At 35.8% G+C, this 19,049-nt stretch overlaps 1 protein-coding gene across 2 annotated transcripts in view; it reads right to left on the bottom strand.

The window, feature by feature from the left end:
* The window catches only part of FMN2 (formin 2), a 158,520-nt gene that overhangs the window by 27,055 nt on the left and 112,416 nt on the right, over positions 1–19,049 (bottom strand). For both annotated transcript variants that reach the window (XR_011738305.1, XM_065835906.2), the window contains exon 15: positions 6,793–6,844. Coding sequence is in view for 1 of the 2 variants with exons in the window: in XM_065835906.2 (XP_065691978.2) it covers positions 6,793–6,844 (52 nt within the window). In the remaining variant the exon portion in view is untranslated. The remainder of the gene's footprint in view (positions 1–6,792; positions 6,845–19,049) is intronic.

Here is a 19,049-nt window from a genome sequence, read left to right on the forward strand (position 1 = left end):
TGCTTTGGACTAAGAACACATGTCTGGAGGAGCTGCTCCCATCCCTTCCAAGGATTACACAAAGACTTCGTGGTGTTTCTGGTCTGGGATGACTGCTGCCCTAGTTGTTTCCATTGGAGAAGGAACTTTTACCTCCTCTACATACTGATTAAGGTAGAAGTGTCTTTCAGGCAGCAGCTGAGAAAAGAAGTGGGTGGAAATTCTCCCATGAGAAGCCTTCATTTAAGACAGAGTGCAGAAGAGTTCTTGCACACTAATGCTGTTTCAGGATCTAGCTTTTTTAAGGATGACAAGACACAAGGCAACAAGGCTGAGGAAGAGTAGAGGCAAAACTTTTTTTCCTAGTCCCTTAATGTTTGTATATGAGAAGCACAGTGGGGTTTCAGCAGTAGGCTGAGACAAGGCCTGTTCTGTGGCAGGGCTGATGGCAGTCTTTCATCAGCTGGAAATTGTTATGAAAGGAATAACCTATATTGTATAAGTTATCACTCGATAGTTCCCAGATGAGTTAATGCAATTATGACCTAATTAAGCCACATCCCTTCCATTCTTCTTTTTTATTTGCATACACATAACAACAGTGATATAACATGATAATCCGTAAAGTAAATCTTAAAATACAGCAAGGAAGAAAGCAACAACTGTACTGACAAGTCAACATAAGAGAGAAAAAGCAGAAATGTTTTCCACTTTCAAGTCAGAATCATTGCAAATGCACCCACTGTACTGTGAAGGTCTTAGGGTACAATCTAACTAAACAGCTCAGGTAGAAAATATGATGAAAAAAACCCCACTGAACATAATCAGAAACTGATGCACAATGGCGAGGCACTGGAGCTAATCACACTTACACTCATGCATGCAAGCATTTTACTTCAGTTGTAACAGCTCAAGAGGAATATCTTGGATTTTTGAGGATTGCTCAGTGAAATCACCTGCTGGACATAAACTGTAGGTGAAAACAAGGTGCCACAATTAAAGATTTTAATTTCAGTTTTTTTTTTTTTTTCATTAATTTTAAAAGCTATGTGATTCTTCTCTTATTTCTTTTTCAATCCTGCATTGAATGCTTTAGCATCAGTTTTGTGTATGATCAGACCCCAGTTATTTCAATTATAATGTTAGCAGGGTGTTACCTAGCTGTATTGCTATCAGGTCTACTTTGTTGTGTAACTGTATTTGCACCTTAAGCTAATATCCTTTATCTTTTACTGTAAAATCTAAGAAAAAGTTTTCTATGTAAACTGTAGAATAAATTGCAGAAAGGTGAGTTTAAGTTGCAAAATATTAGATTTCTGAATTGTAGCCCAATCTGTTACAAATTATATTACCATTTTTTCATACTAAAAGTGAATGCCATTAAACACAAACTAATTTAAAACTAATAAAACACAAATTTTTAAGCAAGCAGCCCAACACCTTCAAAATAAAAGATTCTTACAGACAAAAATCAATCATGCAAGTGGTTAAGGACTTGCAGCCATTTGGCAAATATTCTCAGAAAAGGACAAAGACTTCATATTTCAGTGAAAGATCGATTACCCATGTTTCAGAAGAGACCCTCTGACATAACTAAACTGCCAGCTAATTTTCCATTACTGCATATTTACAGGCCCTGATATTTTGTGAGAGACAGGATACTAAACTAGAATGATCCAATCTGTTTATCGGTCTGTGAGCTGCTTCTATACACATTTCCTTTGCTCACCAAGTATTTACTTCTCGCTGATGCAACTAATGTATACCTACAGTCTGGAATGTATTATGATGAGCAATTCAAGTCTGCATGCTGGGACCCACACAGAAAGAAGGACCTAACAGCAAAGGAACCAACAAAGGATGAGTGACCAAAGAGTAGTGAAAGATAGAGTCCAACCACATATTCTTGTCTTTCAGTTAAAGGTGTGTTGTTTTTTTGTCTTATTTTGTTTTTGTTTTGCTTTGTTTTGTTTTTAACTACATACCTCTCTCCATTCTGAGCTTTTCACCACTTTATTTCAATCATTAACTCAATTTTCACTTTAACTTTACAGTTCACTTTTGGAAACAATCCAACCATTGTGTGGAGGGTAGCGAGGTGGGAGGAACATTTACTGTTTTAAAGGATTACCAGACTTATGTGCTACATTTCTAGGTGTTGCTTTTCAGCAGTGCCATTGTACCATACTGTCTGCTATTCCTCTAAGTGTCATCAACTTGTCAGCTCGTAAGCAGGTGTAAAGCTTTGTTCCTCACAAGTTTCATGTTTAGTGAAGTCAATGGAAGTCTGTGAAGAGTGTTGTGGTTTTTTGCAGGGAATTTAAAGGTAAACATTTCTCTTCAAAATTAATGTAACTTGTTGCTACAGCAAAGAAAGCAACAACACATTACTAAATGGATTATTAAAAGTCCTGAAAACAGAAGAGGTGCCTCAGAGGCTGCACTCAGGAAGCACTTAAAAGCCTAAAAATCACCAGAATACGCAAGTAATGGGAGCAAATTATAAAATAAAACAAATTAAAATATCCTGAAACAGGAAGATGAGTGTTCCATACCCAGCCACACACATCCTAAATTCCTGAGTTGATACGTCAGAAGACAGAAAGTACTATGTTTGGCTTTTTATGAAACAAATATATATTATCATATTCCATTGAGACTTACTAAAGAACATATTACATTCTCAGGTTTGAAAAATCAGTGAGGTACACAAAGCCATGAAAGTGAGTAGCATTTCTGTCTATCCAGCCCTCATCAGGCATCATAGCAGGAAAAATGAGTGAACAGTTTCCCCCCAAATCAAGCCACTATTATATGGGACTGTTGTCTTAGTGACTTATGTTTTCACTTCAAGCAGGGTTAAACTATCTGAAATATCAGAAGTCAAAGGATCTATAGCCTTCTTAAGAGATTCTCAGCATACATTGCCACTTACAGGATTGCACTATGACTAAACATAAACTGAGCAATTTTCAGTGCTACTGCACTGAATTTAGAATTTGATGCTTCATTCTTTGACTGAGAGATAGCAGGAAGAACTGAAAATCATCTGACTGTGTCTCAGGTCTAAAACAAACATCTCCAGTTTGATTTGTGAATGATTCCCAAGGTCTTATTCCAAGAAGTGATGAATCATTACAGGTAGAGGGGAAGAAAAAGATCTTAACTATTTCAGTGGAAGAAAGATCAGTGTTACAGTGTGGATTTATTTTCTTCTAGAAAAGGAACCTAATCTGGAAGCCCTCCAATGAGATCAGAACTTAATCCTGGGTAAGGTATTACAAGAAAGTAATAAAGCTACATCCTGTTCCTTCATAGCTATTAAGCTGAATTGAGGTACCAAGGTACAGAATTAGGACCTTCTGCTTCACCAAATGCTATTTCTGGTAATTGTAGTCAGGTTGTACAGTTGTTGCTTCTTCAGGAGTGTAGGGCAAGAGAAGAGGAGTAACTAGCTGTTTTCTGATTATAAATCAGCAAGGTCTTATTGCTGCTGTTGCAATTGCCTTTTATCCTAGCATGGTAAACAAGACATCAGCGATCATATTGCTTTTGACAATAACTTTGATGCAATCTTGGTTCTTACTTGCTGTGGATAGTGTGATCAAACTCTAGCTCGTTCTAAAATTTTATTAAGTATACCTGGAAACAATAGTGCTTCTGATTTTTTCTTCATGTTTTTAAAGTCACATAATGAAAGATTACAGATATATTAAACTAGGGAGATGAAAATACAGAAAACAGAGAATGTATTTTTTGCTCCATGAAAAATGTACTTCCCAATTTTGAAAGGTGATAAATTTTAATTACAAAATGTAAATATTATATACGACTGTGTGAATTGAACATATAGCCATGCATCTTGGGACAAAGGACATAATCTAAAATTTAAAAAGTGCCAAATTGTGTAATCTTAAAATATAGAAGCATCTCTTTCCCTCCTACTCCTCTCTTTCTCCTCTTTTACTTCTTTCTCCTCCCCCCCTTAAACAGTGGTTTTTACTTTAACTTGTCAAGTATTTCACAGTTTCTCAAGTATTTAGCAATGAGGATCTAATTGGAAAGTGCCAGGTTCTTTTTTATTACACTTTATCAATATTGTTAAGGGAATGATGTAATTGTTTGGGGTTTGGTGAAGACATTCCATGTCACTTCAGTGTTAATACCAGGCTGGAGCCTTCCTTGTCTGCCTGCGTAAGCTAGATAAACACAGACCTGTGTGCTTTCTTCTCATCTCAGGATACTTACTCAGAAAGATCTTGGAACATATGCCTGTTGCGAGCTAAACATTTCACTTTTCATTTTATCCATGTGCCAGAAATCCATTCCTTGGATAAACACTTTACATACTGACACTCTTAAAGTCACTAAACACGATAAATAAAGAGGGAATACATCATTTCAAAAGCGATTAAACATTTTCTCACTTGTGACAAATGAACAGCTATACACTGTATGGAGTTCCTGGAGCAGACATTCCACTTTCTTTGTCTTTATTTTGTGTGGAAGATTAACTTTCCATTTCAGCTCATCTATTGCACAATTGAGCTTTTCTAAAATACACATTGCTGCATTTTCCCCAAATCATTATTCATTTTAGAAACATTTTTGTTGTTATTGCTGCAAGAGCTTTTTTTTTTTTTTCCAGACTTTTGTATTTTTATGGAGATATCAGCTTTATAACTTGGGCTAAAGTTATCTGCTTCAAAAAAGAAAATCCAAGCACATTAATCACATTAATTTTGCTTCATCTAATCCATCACTTCTCCTTGCGCTGCTTGCTTGTCTAGTCATCCTAAGCATTGCTGTTGTACCTATGATTAGCCAAATGTAACTAATCTTTTATTTAGCTTTTTAAGCTCTCATGTCCTTTTTCACCCACCCCCTGCCAAAAAAGAAACCAAGCATTTTATTTCTAAGCCCTACTAAAGATCTTTGTGAAATAAATACTCATAATACTAAAAGCTATACCATGAAGCTGTCTTCAATACTTTAACAAATACCACTTATCTGAGAAAGAATTTCAGTGGGAAGGCAAAAGGAAGAAAGAGAAATGTAGCCTACATAATAGTAAAAAATAACTTTGCCCTAATGTTGTCCTAGCATAATTCCTCATGTGTTCTACAGAAGGTTTTACATGTGATGTTATCCTTGCTAGATATCCACAGTAAAGAGGAACAATGAAGCTCAAATTTCTTCTTTGACAAGCAACTACGTAAAGGAGAAGAAGGAAGAATTGGAACAAGTCAGAAGTAGCAGCCCAAGTTGAATGAGAATCCAGGGAGCAGTTTGCTTTCTTCCTCCACATTGTGGATACTAGATATATCCAATAGGAAGTTTTTGATATGATGTTTCTGGTGCAGTCAGAGGGTGGGGTGGGGGGAAAGAATGGAGAGTCAATTAGGCACCAGAACACAGTGACAAGTCACAAGATTTCTGAACAGATTGCAGAGTCCCCTTCCCATTAGATATCTGTCAGCTTTGGACATGTAGTCTAACCCATTTTCCACAGGAGAAAGAGTTTCCTTAAAACAGTGGTCAAAGATCATAAAAATCTTTCATCTTAACAGCAGTTTCTTCTCTCAAGGTTTTATTGTGAAAGAGATTTTTAAAGATAAGTATTATGTAACTCAGCAGTTAAACAAACCTAAGAAACATCAGAAATGCCTTTCATTTACTTAAGCAGTAGGTACAATACTAAGTCAAAGCAATTCTCACTCTGTTTCATTTTTTCCACCATGATCCTGCATCACTGCTTTGCCACTCAAGGACCTACCATGCCCTTACAAGTGAGAATGGACCTTCCTGTGATAGAGGAACATCCACTGTCTTTAGTACCCAGCCCAAGGGAATAGACAGAAGACATGGTGCTGTACCAGGAAAGACGTCAACTGCACTGTGGCATCACAGCAGGTAGTGCATTTGGGCACCAGTGCCACAGAATGGCTAACAAACCATAGTAAGAACTAGAAACTTTTATAGTAGTAATATTTTACTGGAATCCTATTGAAAGGCTTCCTGGCTCTGGGAATATATAATGAATGTAGTCATTAGCTTATATCCAGTGGCAGTTGTAGCTGTTACAAAAAGAAGATGCTATTTTTAGCAAAAGGAAAAGAAACGCAGACTGTCAGTCTCACTAAGTCTGGACTATAAATGGTGGGTGTCACATTTTGATTTTTTTCTGGGAGAGATAGAAATCTGTCGCATTTAGACACTGCTTCTGGAGAACACTGCCAAAAAAAAAATCAGAAGAAACCACAAGTTGTGCAATGCAGTGAGGTTCCCAATTTTGAAAACTCTCTCAATTGCACACATCTGTAATGAAATGTAATGAGGTTTTTTCCTTTTTGCCACAAAAAAACCCCTATTTAAACATCTATTAGCAATTTTACAAAGGAAGTCACATTTAATTATACATATCATTAGTATATTAAAAATCAGATTTCCATTCTTTATTTTAAAGCAGACATGTTATAAGCACAGGAAGTGGTACCTAATGAATAATAGTTGTCTGAGGCATGCTGCTTATCTGTCAAATCACCATGATTCTGATGTAATATGAACAGTTTTCTCTCAGTTCAAATGGTATATTCTGAATTTATTTTTACATGGTACATGTATTTTCTAAAAAACAGAAGTCATGTGCAATATTTCTCTAAAGGTAGGCTTTGTGTGTATACGCCTTCATTTTTTTTTTTTTCCTAATTGTCAAATTAAAATTGACAACAAATAGATAATGCTGGCTACTGGAGCAACTTCTACCAAAACATATTTTTCATAGAAAGGTTTTGCTGCATTGTTATTTCTTACCTTTTATGTGCTTCTGTCAGTGACTTCTCTTCATTTTCCTGGTCTATTTTAGCTGTAAAAACACAATCAAAGAATTAGCTATAAGGTGAAAGATAAATATGTTGCTTCAGGATAATGTTCATTGAAAAAATGTCATATATAAAATGTATAGAAATCACCTGAGGATATCCTCATGTACATCAATTCTGAAAGAAAAAAACCCAAACAAACAAAAAACTCCAGCACACAAAGCTACATGAAATTTGTTATCTCTATTAAAAACAAACAAATAAGCAAAACTCAAATACCCCAAACCAATAAAACAAACACACCAAAATCAAAACCAAACATAAAAAAAACCCAAACCAAACAAAACTAAAACTGCAACCACAACAAAACCTCTAAGCAAGTTTTGAAAATAAAAAAATACCCTCTTGCAGTAATATAAACAACAACCAAGTCATGAAAGTCACTTAAAAACACACCTTAAAGAATGATTCTGAAAACCTAACAAATACGAGAACTAGTTTACCAAGAGGAGGAAAAGCTGAGTGAAGAGCAGGAAGGATTCTGCTTTGCAGCTTGTCTAAAAGTTGCTTGATAGTTAGGAATCCCATCTCCCTACACACACATCAATCAGTGAAGTACTAGAATCATAGCAGACCCCTATTGAAAACTTGATTTTTATATGAAAGAAATCATCATTTGATGGTCATGTGAAGGAAATTAGAAATATAAAACTGTTATTGCAACACATTGGTGAACAAAAAAAAATAATCTATTTTCCATGTGTTCTCTCATTTTATTTTGTACCCATTTCACTTAGATGGGTATTCTAACACACAAAATCTACAAGAACGTGCATATTTGCACCAGTGTGATAGAACAATCTGCTCTGCGCATGTGTGCTTACTTAGATGAGATTATACAGTCACTCAGGTAGCATAACTTAAATCCCATTTAAGATCTGCACACTTTTTTGGCTAAAGCCTTTTAGTTTGGAACTTGATTCCCCTTTTCAGTCTGCTGGAGTACTGGCCCGCTAATTTGCTAGAAGAATTCTAGGATTCCTGAGAGTCAGTGGGTTTTGGGACATGAAGAGGCTCTGAACTGTCCTGGAAAAAGTGTCAATAGTACAGAACTCATATAGAAATCTAAAAAAAAGAAGAATAAAACTTTAAGCTCTTTTTCATTCAAGTTTCCCTACATAGCTTTACAATAATAATTCATTAAAATAATTTTTCTACGTTATAGATACATCACCTTTGAAAAAAGAAACCCTGAATTTAAATTTGGCAAAAATGAGAAAGGTGATGGAATTATTAGAGAACAATACAATAATAAGTTTCAATCAGCAGGACTTTGTACAAACATACTGTAACACTAAAATAGATACATGAAATCTGTAGCAAAGGTACACAAATGAAGTTTCCTTATTCTTTCCCAAGTCAAAACAAAGATCAGAGCTATGTCTAATGCTACAAATGCTTTTTATTAGTAGCAATATAGTCTGCTGAGCAGGGTGAGCAGTGCCTGGATGTTTTCAGCAGCAAACATTGTATTTAGTAATAATTACTTGAAGACTCAGGCTCCATCATTGTTTTGCTGAAAGTGAAAAAAATCCTAGCAAACCACAGAAAACTTGAGAGAAAGCTGGGTAAGTGTTCTCAAGGAAATTCAAGAGCACGTGAAGCCCGCCTGATTACAGGTTTCAATACTTACTTGAAACTCAGCCCAGATTCTTCAAAAGGTTTGTGAGGGCTCACAACCCCTTTGAGGGAACCTGGGCCCAGTGTTGAGTGAATCTGGGCTGATTTACAGTTTTTCTTGAAATCCTTGTCTTGTTTTGGATATGAAACCAGGTGAAACCTGGCAGCTTTGACAGAATTTTATTAATATTTCTTTTTCTCTCCATACTTCAATCCCAAAAGTGAAGGTATGACTTGTAAATCCTTATGGTGCAAGAGAAGAAACTTCACACAAAGTCCTTGGATGAAAGCAGATCCAATATCTAATTTGGCATTAACACTTCCACCAAGTATCTGCATATACAACTTTTAAAATAAATAATTCTGTTACCAAAAAATGTAACTTGGACTCATCTGTGTTAAAGAACACTTGGAAATGGAGACTGTAATGTTCCATCTCAGGACAGTCTTCTAATACATGCATCATATTTGTAAGATACACCTCTTTTTGTAATTTCCAGCATTGATGGCATATACCATCATCTGAGCTGCCTACTTTTGGGTTTTTTCTTCCTTATTTCATCTGTTCTGCACATGCTTACAACAATTATTTATCAACCCACAATGGAGCAAATACTCCACAATTTACTTTTAGAAAGAGTGCTAGCACTACATATTATACTAGCCATATCAAAGCACATCAGAATGTCCCCATTCTGGAACAAGTTTTGTTTCAATTAAAAAGGAAATTTACTATGGTCCAGAGAGGAAGAAAGAAAAGAAAAAAGTACTTTGTGTATCTGTGCTTTTAATAATTTAGTAGAGAATGGGTATTACACAATGAAAAGAATCTTGAGAATCCCTGAGTGATGCAGGTGCATTTTTTTCAAAAGTAGTAAGTACATATATATGAAGGCAGCTACTATGCTCCCAGAGAGAAATTGCATCCTGCATCAGGTTGCCTCTTGGCATTAAACAGAGTCTTGCAAGGAAAGAATTTTCTCTAAAACAGAATTCCCTTGTAGCCTGCTTCAAATACGTGATGACACTTCTAACCCTTGTGCATGTTATTAAAACGGTATCATTCACATGTAAATCTGACTTACAATCCATTTGCTTTCTCATTTTTCTAGACATAAAAAGTTAAAGAACAGTATGAAAACAAGCCAACAGGTGGCACCAGTGAAAGAGAAGAAAATATGGAAGTGTGTTAGAAGGGGGTGGTTAGTAGGTCGAGAGAGGTTCTCCTTCCCCACTACTCTGCCCTGGTGAGACCCCATCTGGAATATTGTGTCCAGTTCTGGGTCCCTCAGTTCAAGAAGGACAGGGAACTGCTGGAGAGGGTCCAGCGTAGGACAACAAAGATGATTAAGGGAGTGGAGCATCTCCCTTATGAAGAAAGGCTGAGGGAGCTGGGTCTCTTTAGTTTGGAGAAGAGGAGGCTAAGGGGGGACCTTATTAATGTCTATAAGTATATAAAAGGTGAGTGCCATGAGGATGGAGCCAGGCTCTTCTGGATGGCAAACAATGATAGGACAAGGGATAATGGGATCAAGCTGGAACACAAGAGGTTCCACTTAAATTTGAGAAGAAACTTCTCAGTGAGGGTGACGGAGCACTGAACAGGCTGCCCAGGGGGTTTGTGGAGTCTCCTTCCCTGGAGACATTCAAAACCCACCTGGACATGTTCCTGTGTGACCTCACCTAGGCGTTCCTGCTCTGGCAGGGGGATTGGACTAGATGATTTTCTGAGGTCCCTTCCAATCCCAAACATACTGTGATACTGTGACTGTGGTACACTGAGAGATCTGTTCCTGTCCAAAGAAAATAATCAGATGACTTTTTGCACTAGCATACAGTGAACACCTGAAAGCTGTGGATGATGGCTAGTCAAATACATGCAGTGAGATCTAAGCAGCAAGGGAAGAAGGTCTCCTGTTGTCAAAAATACAAAAGCCTCACTATAGACTGCATACAATGTTGAAGCAGCTGGAGATTCCTATAACTTCTGGAACTGGTCACTAATATAATCACCTGATATTAGCTCTTATTGGTATTCTGTTCTGTGCTAATCACCCCACTGGTAAAATGCTTTCAAATCATTTTTCCTGTTTGAGTAGAGGACAAAAAAAAAATAATTCAAAGTTATGACAGATTCAGTTGAAGTGTCTCGGAGTGTATTAGACTCTATCATTTCATTCAATATAATGCATCTTTACAGTCACTTCTTCCTCCAAAGAAGCTCCTCATGACTGTAAAGAGAGTGCCTGAAAGGCACCGGTTTGGCATTCTTCTTTCTTGGCAGCCTGCATCAGTTAAGTGCTAAGTACCAGCTGAAAGCTGTCCACCTCTGGAGAGCAATCTTGGGGAAAAAGCATATTTCCTTTCACAAAAGAGAATTCCTCTGACAGGTGAAGTAAAAAGGAGAAACTTTCTACCTGCTCCACAGTGATCCTACCATGGCAACGACTGATAGGAAAATTGTTCATTGCCAGTGATACCGTGGCAGCTGAACACATCTGAGCACTCCATTCTGCCACTAAAATTTCTCTCTATCTTCAAGAAGCAAGATTACATCAGGAAGTCTTTCTTTGAAAAACATTAAAAGAAGTCATCCAGCAGCCACATCTGCTTTCATATATATTCAGAATCCATCAGCTCACCATTGCAGCGACTGCTTGCAGGCTTTTCTGGCAAGTGTAGGAGCTTCCACTCTTGGGTCTGTTATCTTTCCCAAAATAAAATATTCCATATCTTACTGACTCATCATCTTTTCTCCAATCCCTGCTAAAGCTGGTTTTCTTGATCCTTGACACTAGCTTACTAAACCACCTCCAAATACACTGTTCCAAATCTATTAAAGACTATATCATACCAGGAAATTCTAGTCCCTATATTTCGTATTATGCAGCAGGAAGCAGGGGTAAAACTTAGTTTTATACCGCTGCCTGCGTACACTGAATATGTTGTAGGGTTTTTTATGCAGCTGTCATAATCCTGAAGGCATATATATTTTATAAAATCTATGTAAAAGGAAATAGTTGAAAAATAACCTCAGGTCATACTAAAAAACATTGCCATATCAAAAAAACAACATTTTAGAGTGAAAGTAACCCCTCATAGAGCAAAGCTGCCTTATCTACTATTTACAACTTATACTGGATTAATTATCTTTTCACTTTTTCCTTTCAAAAACATCTTTAATGCCTTCTTTTGGATGATGTTCCACTCTTTGCCTGCATTTTCCATTAAAATACCTTTAGATTATTTAAAGATAGTCTCCCTTTAGAGCAAGGTCTATATTTCCTAAATACTTGATATATTTGGTAAAAATTCAAGTACATTCCTTCCTCCCTACGTCATTGCTTACCAAGTAGGACTGTACTATATCCAAGACTCTTCAATCAATTCTTTTAACTACAAGGTATACGTATCTCTTCAAAATTTACTTACATCAGATGTTCTAATTTCTACATTATCACTTTTTGTATTTGCTTAACTTTACTGTTTGATGTTTTATAATTGGGGCACAAAATCTGATTTCATGCCATTCAAAATGAGCTTTCCAAGAAGGCCTCACAAACGAAGCCTAATTAATTTAATTCACAAAAGCTCTGTCCTTATCAGCATATACCCACATTCCAGAATGATACATGCCATTGTTTCATGTGTTTGCTCTTCCAATTCTTTTAGATTGGAGTCCTGCAAAGATTGCATTTAAACTTTTGCAGAGGCACATATATGAATAGCCATAATAAAGTGATCTATGCATTTATGAAAATCTGAAGCATCTCACAAAACGGAATGTAAGTATACAGGCACATTCTAGAAAAAAATGTTCTTTGGCAAAACAATATAACAATATAATTCACTTTTCTGCACACAGTCCTTCAGTCCTTTTTTTTTTTTCTTCTTCTTCATTCTTTAAGAGGCCTAGAGAACTAAATTAAATGACCAAAAACTATTTTCAGATGACAAATTGTCCCCTCTGACCTCAATGGCAAGTGACATTTCAGATCTATTATGCTAAAATCACTGCAGGAATCAAGCCACTCTATGAACTAAGAAAACTGCCAAGTACTTTCTCATTTTCAGTCCAATAAACTTTCCATATTAGTCTCCTCCAAATTTAACCATTATACCTTCTGCATTAGATCTGATTTTTTTATTTACATGAATGTACCTTATTTTCTGAATGCACTGACAATTTTCTGTACAGACAAATATTGCGTATGATGTCTATTGTCTATATTATCAGTTGTTGCAATTTTTTGTTTGAAAGTGCAACATTTCCCTCTTTATCATGTCTTCCAGAGGATTTAAAAGCCTTAAGAAATATTTGACCTAAGACTAACTAGGAGGTCAAAGACTTACGACAACTGTTTTAAACTGGGTCTGTATAATTAATGATAATAATTTTTAAATGATGACAAGGGCTTGTGCTTAGTGTCTTAAAAAAAAAAAAAAAACATGATTAAAAGTTTTAAACTTAGGCTTAAAACTGAATATGCAATAATACAGGGAATTTCATAAGAAAAATAGACTCAAAGCTATGAGTTAATAAGAATTATCAGTATCTTTATGTGCAAATGTACTAGATAAGCATAGTCACAAAACAAGTCAATACCTTGGTTCTGATTCAGAAATCATTCCAAGTTGACTTTGTTCAAACAGCATTTGGACTCCCTGTTAGAGCTTTTACTCCACCAGAACATTTTGTTGTTGTTTTGTGGTATGATCTTGACCCAGCGATTACTGTTCTGTAGTCACCGTCTGGCCCCAAACCCTGTTGCAATTTAAGCTGTTTCTGCTGAAGCAGTTTCAAAGGGCTATGAGTAAGAAGATGCACAAAACTGCCATCCCTTCTGATCTCTTGCTCTCTTAAGGGAATATCACATCTTCTCAGGTAATTGAATACAGGAATGCATCTGAGTAACCTCAGATGGAAGGCAACAAAAATCCTTTCATCTGCTTGTCTATGCCCTAAATCTTTTTGCTTTTTTCCTCTCTTTATTGAAAGTGTTAACTAGTATTTGTTTATAATTAGCTATGAATGTGTTTTCCAGTAACTTTCAAGCGGAGCCAATGTTGGGGTCTGTTGGGTTTGTGGGTTTTTTTTGACAGATACAATGCCTTTTCAATGAGTCATTAGAGCTATGTTGCTATAGTTTTGAGAATTTCTATTTACACTGAACAAAGATCCAAGTACATTTGGTTTATTAGTGTGTACATTAATGCTAAGAAAGTTTGCAAGAGAAGAAAGCAGGATTTCTCTGGGAATCCTAGCAAGAATCCTGCATCTTTCTGTATTTGTTATGACAAATTTATAGAAGGTTATAAGCATGAGTACACATTCTCCCCCATTTTCTAAGATTTTCATATATACATGAAAAAGAACACTGAAACACTTCATTCAGACCCCAGTTTCTTGAAGAAAACTGGGTACAGACCATCTAATATGCTGGACATTTTCTTAATTACGTTGTTCCAGTTTTTTCGGCACCTATGATAAGTTAAACACATAAATATTTATATTGATCCCAATCAATTGCACTTCATAATCACTTTACACTTCCACACCACAGGAAAGCTCAAATTATGTGCTAGCCCCATAGATTACGACCAAGATTCATAGAACCACAGTTTAAACTCTTAGTGAATATGTGACTACTGAAAGTTGATCTTTGTTGAAAGTTAAAAAAAAAAAATAACCTTAACAACAACAGACTCTATAAAAGGAGAAAGATTTTACAAATTAATAACTACATTAATTAAGAATAACAACAAAAAACATCAGCACATGTTCCATCTACCCTATCTGTTTCAAGATGTGAACTCTCAGCACGTTCTCCTAATCGTGTCCTCTTTTAATCCATCTCAGGCAGCAGTCTAGCAGGAAGACAGGTTATTCGCCACCCTTTGAGAGATGTAAAAAAGAAAATCACTCCACCATACTTAGTTATATACGTTCAGCAACTCCTCACTATAATGTTGCCATATGTCACATTCACAGAAGTAAAATACCTTGTATTTGGTGTGCAGATTTGAGCTCCTCACTCCACGTTACTTGCTCCCAATTGTAAAATCCTACACTGCTCAAAGATCTCAGTCAGGTCAGGACCAGGCAATAAAAAGACACACAGCTAACATATCTAGGACTAAATATATGTTATTAGGTACAGTAAAGATACTGCAAGAGATTTCTAGCCTGATTTCAAAGGCAGGATGTGAGCTGTGAGCCTGGACTCTGCAGTGCTGGAGAATATGTGATGCCATAGGGATTAGAGTCAATGAAGAAGCTAAGGACTCTTATTTTTCCTTCTCTGTTCCAAGAACTATGTGGTAAAAGTAATGTTATTTTAACACATTTTGGATTTTACTGGAGAAGAGATTTAAAATGTGAATTCATTTTTCTTCCCAACCATACACAAGGTTTTTGGTAATTTCAGTAGAGCGCTGCATTTATTCAGAATATTTTGGGGTGGATGACTTGTATCATGTTATTGTGACACGCATGCATTGATCTGTTCTCCGGTGATGCCAAAACACCTTTTTTACTCTACCCTACCAGTGCCATCTGCAATCATGGTATCGATGCTTACAGAAATGATTAAATGTGGTCCTGTGCCAAAGGCACAAACCACTGCCAGCTCTAGTCTAAAGGTCCTTTCATGGACTTTGAGGCAAGGTGAGGCTAATTTAGTGAAGCCTGTTTAGTGCTGCAAGTGCAACACAATATGAATTAGGATTATTATGTAACAATGCACACCAATGGAGGTGCTGACATCTGAGGTAGGGACAAGTTTATACCATGCTGACGCTAAACTATTTATTAGCATTAAGATGTCAGTGTGAGATTAAAAAATAGTTTCAGCACTCAAAGAACAAGTTTTAAAAGCTCTTTCAATAATCCAACAAAAAGAATACAAGCATAAAAATGTAAACTTTCATGGAATTAATTTGTTTTAGCGTGAAAACCTGCATGTTTTTTTTTCTAGTGATTTTATGTTGCTTGTGCTTTATACCAATCCAATATTTTCTTCTAAAATGAAAAAAATATTTTTAAATCTTTGTAATCACTACAGTTTGATGGTACTATCTAAAGTGAATGTCACCACATAAATCTACTGATATCCAACCCCTTAATGTTCTGTGCATTTTTCAAAAATAAAAATTTATTTGTATATATTCATAGTGATGTTTTAGTCATATTTTTTCAAAGTGTTTTTATAAAAATTATGAAGTCATGCTATGTTCTCCCTTATACTAATCAAATTATAAAAGCAACATTTAACAGAAATGGAATCTGCAAAATCAATCATTCTGGGTTAGAAAATGCCAGAATTAAGATTACCCTAGCAGCATTCATTTCACAATCATCTACAGTACTTTTGGAGCCAGGAACTGAACCCAGACATCCAAGACTCAGTCTGATGCTTTAGTCTCATCCACAATCCATCATTAGATGAGATACAGCCTTTTGCTGCTTGACCTAAAAGAACAAGTCACAGCCAACTATCTGGTTGCAGCTATAGCGATAAATACAACAGACTTTGTGATTTATACGTTCATTTACTAATGGTTTGGAAACTAGATTCCTGAATAGTCTTCCTGGCAAAACAGGTAGATGTTTCAGACAATTCACCCAAAAGAACAACTTTAGCATCTTTATTCTACAAGATCATGAGGATACAGCTAAAGTTTGGGTCTGGAGAAGACTGTATTCTTGGGTCCAGCAGAATGAAACCTGGAGCTGGCATTCACTAACAAGAGCAGAACTTCAGAATTTTGCCAAGTAAGACTAGAAGGAACCAAAGTTTGAATGGTTACCTTGTACTCCCAAACTTACAACCCTGCTGGAATTACTCCTGATGTTTTTAGATGACCTTGCTAAACATCAGAAAATAATGTTTTTATTTCTTCTACAAACAACACATTACAGCGCTTAAGTTTCCTGCGCCATAATGCTTTTTCTACAGTCTAAAACTAATGACATTAGTTTGGCTTCTGAACAGGGTATCAGATGACTTGCTCAGTTTTGAAGTCTGGGACATTTGTACAATTTATAGAATTTCTGTGGAAAAGCTGTCATTCCAATGTATTGCCTCTTCCCAGTTCCCGAACCAGGCTTATTTTTTCCAAGGGAGTGATGGTTGCTGCCTCCTGTCATAAGTTTCTTGCCTTATCAGGCTGACAAGAATGTACAGCCTAGCTGGAGTCCCAACAGCAAACATCCAAAGATTGCTTTTCGCTGCAAAGTTTACCACAGTTAAAAACTGGGGACTAAGACTCATTTGTGTTTCATGCACACACAATTCTTTCAACATGAGCTGGCTATCCTACCAAGTGGAGACATGGTCAAAGGATTACTAACTGCTAATGAAATTCCTCTACAAATTTTATGATGACTAGCACCCTCAGTATTTCCCCATCGTTCTGTGTGTCAGGTACATTTTCCTCAGGAAAAGTAGTGATTTCTGAAAAGTAGTGATCACAGAGCATGTGATCTCTGATGGTTTTGTGTCCCTATCTATCCACAACTACATACATAAAAAAAGGAAATTTCCTTTGCAATTGTGATAACTTGTGGGGAGTAATTCAAGGACAGAAATCTTCAGTTAACATATACCCTATATTGCAGATTTGCAAATAGTACTCTGCATTCCTACAGTTTGGTCTGAATAAATTTTCATTGGAAATGGACCATTGTTTTACTAAATTTCACTCTTATCTTTTATATTGCTCATGGAAAACCTTAAAGAAATAGTTAGAAATATGCAACAAACAAAACAATATACTTCAATATCAATAAGTTTTCTATTTTCTGACAATTTTTCTTCAATTCCTGTTTTTGAAGTAGCTTTGCCCCCCTCAACTTTTTAGACACCGTGGGTATGAAGAATTTCAGAAAAAAAAAAAAAATTAAAAAAATTAACATTTGTGAAAACGAAATAACCACATTATATACTTTGTGACTGACGATTTGCAGCATGTGTATCCCAAAACAAGACAGAAAACATGGGACAATGGAGAGGATTGCCTTGGAGGTTTTCAGGCACAGAAACCCTCAGAAATCAGATGCATTGGATAAAGTATTGTGGCAAATATCCACTAAGTCTACACAGAGAGGACAGGACAGGTAGTTTGATCTTCTGTTAAGTAGACTGATCATTTTAAGAATGACTCTGAAATCCATCAGAAAAAAGACTGTCATCCTTTCATTAATTTGTGTAGTTTAGTGAATTTGATTATTATTTAGCCTACTGATTAGGCTGGTAAGGTAAACACTGAACAGCCTCAATCATATACACCACTAGCATTTTCAGCAAGAACATTAAGACTCTGAACAAGTTCTTGCCTCTTTCCCTTCTTTTTCTTTCAAATGAAATAATCTTTACAAGCTAGTAATCTAATAAAAGTGTTAACATAAAAAAAAAATATATTTTATTTATTAAATTAACACATCAATAGTAAAAATCAGTTAGGCTAGTTACAGTAACTTAATTCAAAGTTATAGAACTGTGCCAGACAGTAACAATTCTTATAAAGCAGTGCCTTTCTAACTCCTTGCCAATTTGATGTCCAAGTTTTCTTGCCTATGGGAAAACCATTTTCCATTCTAGCTGCTAGCAACAAGTATAAGTGAATATGCTGTAAATAACTAGCTATTTGAACTTTTGGATTCTATTATGCACACAAGTTATCTACTCTGAAAAGGCATCATATAAACATGCCAAATTATTCAACCCTAAGAAAAATGCTTTTCATGTGAACTATAAGTTAACTTTTTCTGACTTTGGAGAAACTGGAACTTGAAAAGATAAAAACTTAAAGCTTGATTTTTCTTTGCCCAGAGCATATGTTATATAAACACAAATCCCCAAAAAGTGCCAAGAATTGTCCCTCTGTTTTTCTAAATGATCATGTGTGCAGTCTAGCTGAAAAGACTCATCGATTATGTCTACATAAACAACAAAAGCCCTTAGAAAAAATATCTAGATCAAAAGCCTGTCAAACACTGAACAGGAAAGAGAAATCCTGCTTTAAACATGGCCTCTTTCAAGTCTGAATTCAATCCCATGAAGTAAAAACAAAGGATTTCATAATGAAAGGTATTTAAAATTACTTTATTTTTGGAACTTAACCAGGGATTCTTTTTTCCCTATATGTTAACCTTTGTCTTTCTTGCACTGTGACAGAATTCTGAAAAATACACCTTACAGTTTTAAATACATGTAGAAATTATTTAGTCACAGTTCACTGTGTTCACAACACATATTTCCGATATTTTTCATTAAAATGTGACAATGATACTTTTACTGACATTATGGGTTTCTCCTTTTGTCAACCACATGACAATATCCACTTTTAACATGGGAACAGAAATATCTTAATGGATGAGATGATTTTTTTTCCCCCTAAAACAGGGACACATAATCAAGGAAGGGAATCACATGTCCTTGCAAAACCAGAACAGATTACTATATAGCTTATATACAATTATGCTGCAGAAGTCACAGTCAGAAATCATAAAGTAAGCTAAAGGATAGAGTCAGATACTTCTGAAAGTATGGTTTCTAAAAGAAGTGG

The sequence above is a fragment of the Patagioenas fasciata genome, chromosome 3 (genome assembly GCF_037038585.1).
Source record: "Patagioenas fasciata isolate bPatFas1 chromosome 3, bPatFas1.hap1, whole genome shotgun sequence".
Taxonomy (NCBI): domain Eukaryota; kingdom Metazoa; phylum Chordata; class Aves; order Columbiformes; family Columbidae; genus Patagioenas; species Patagioenas fasciata.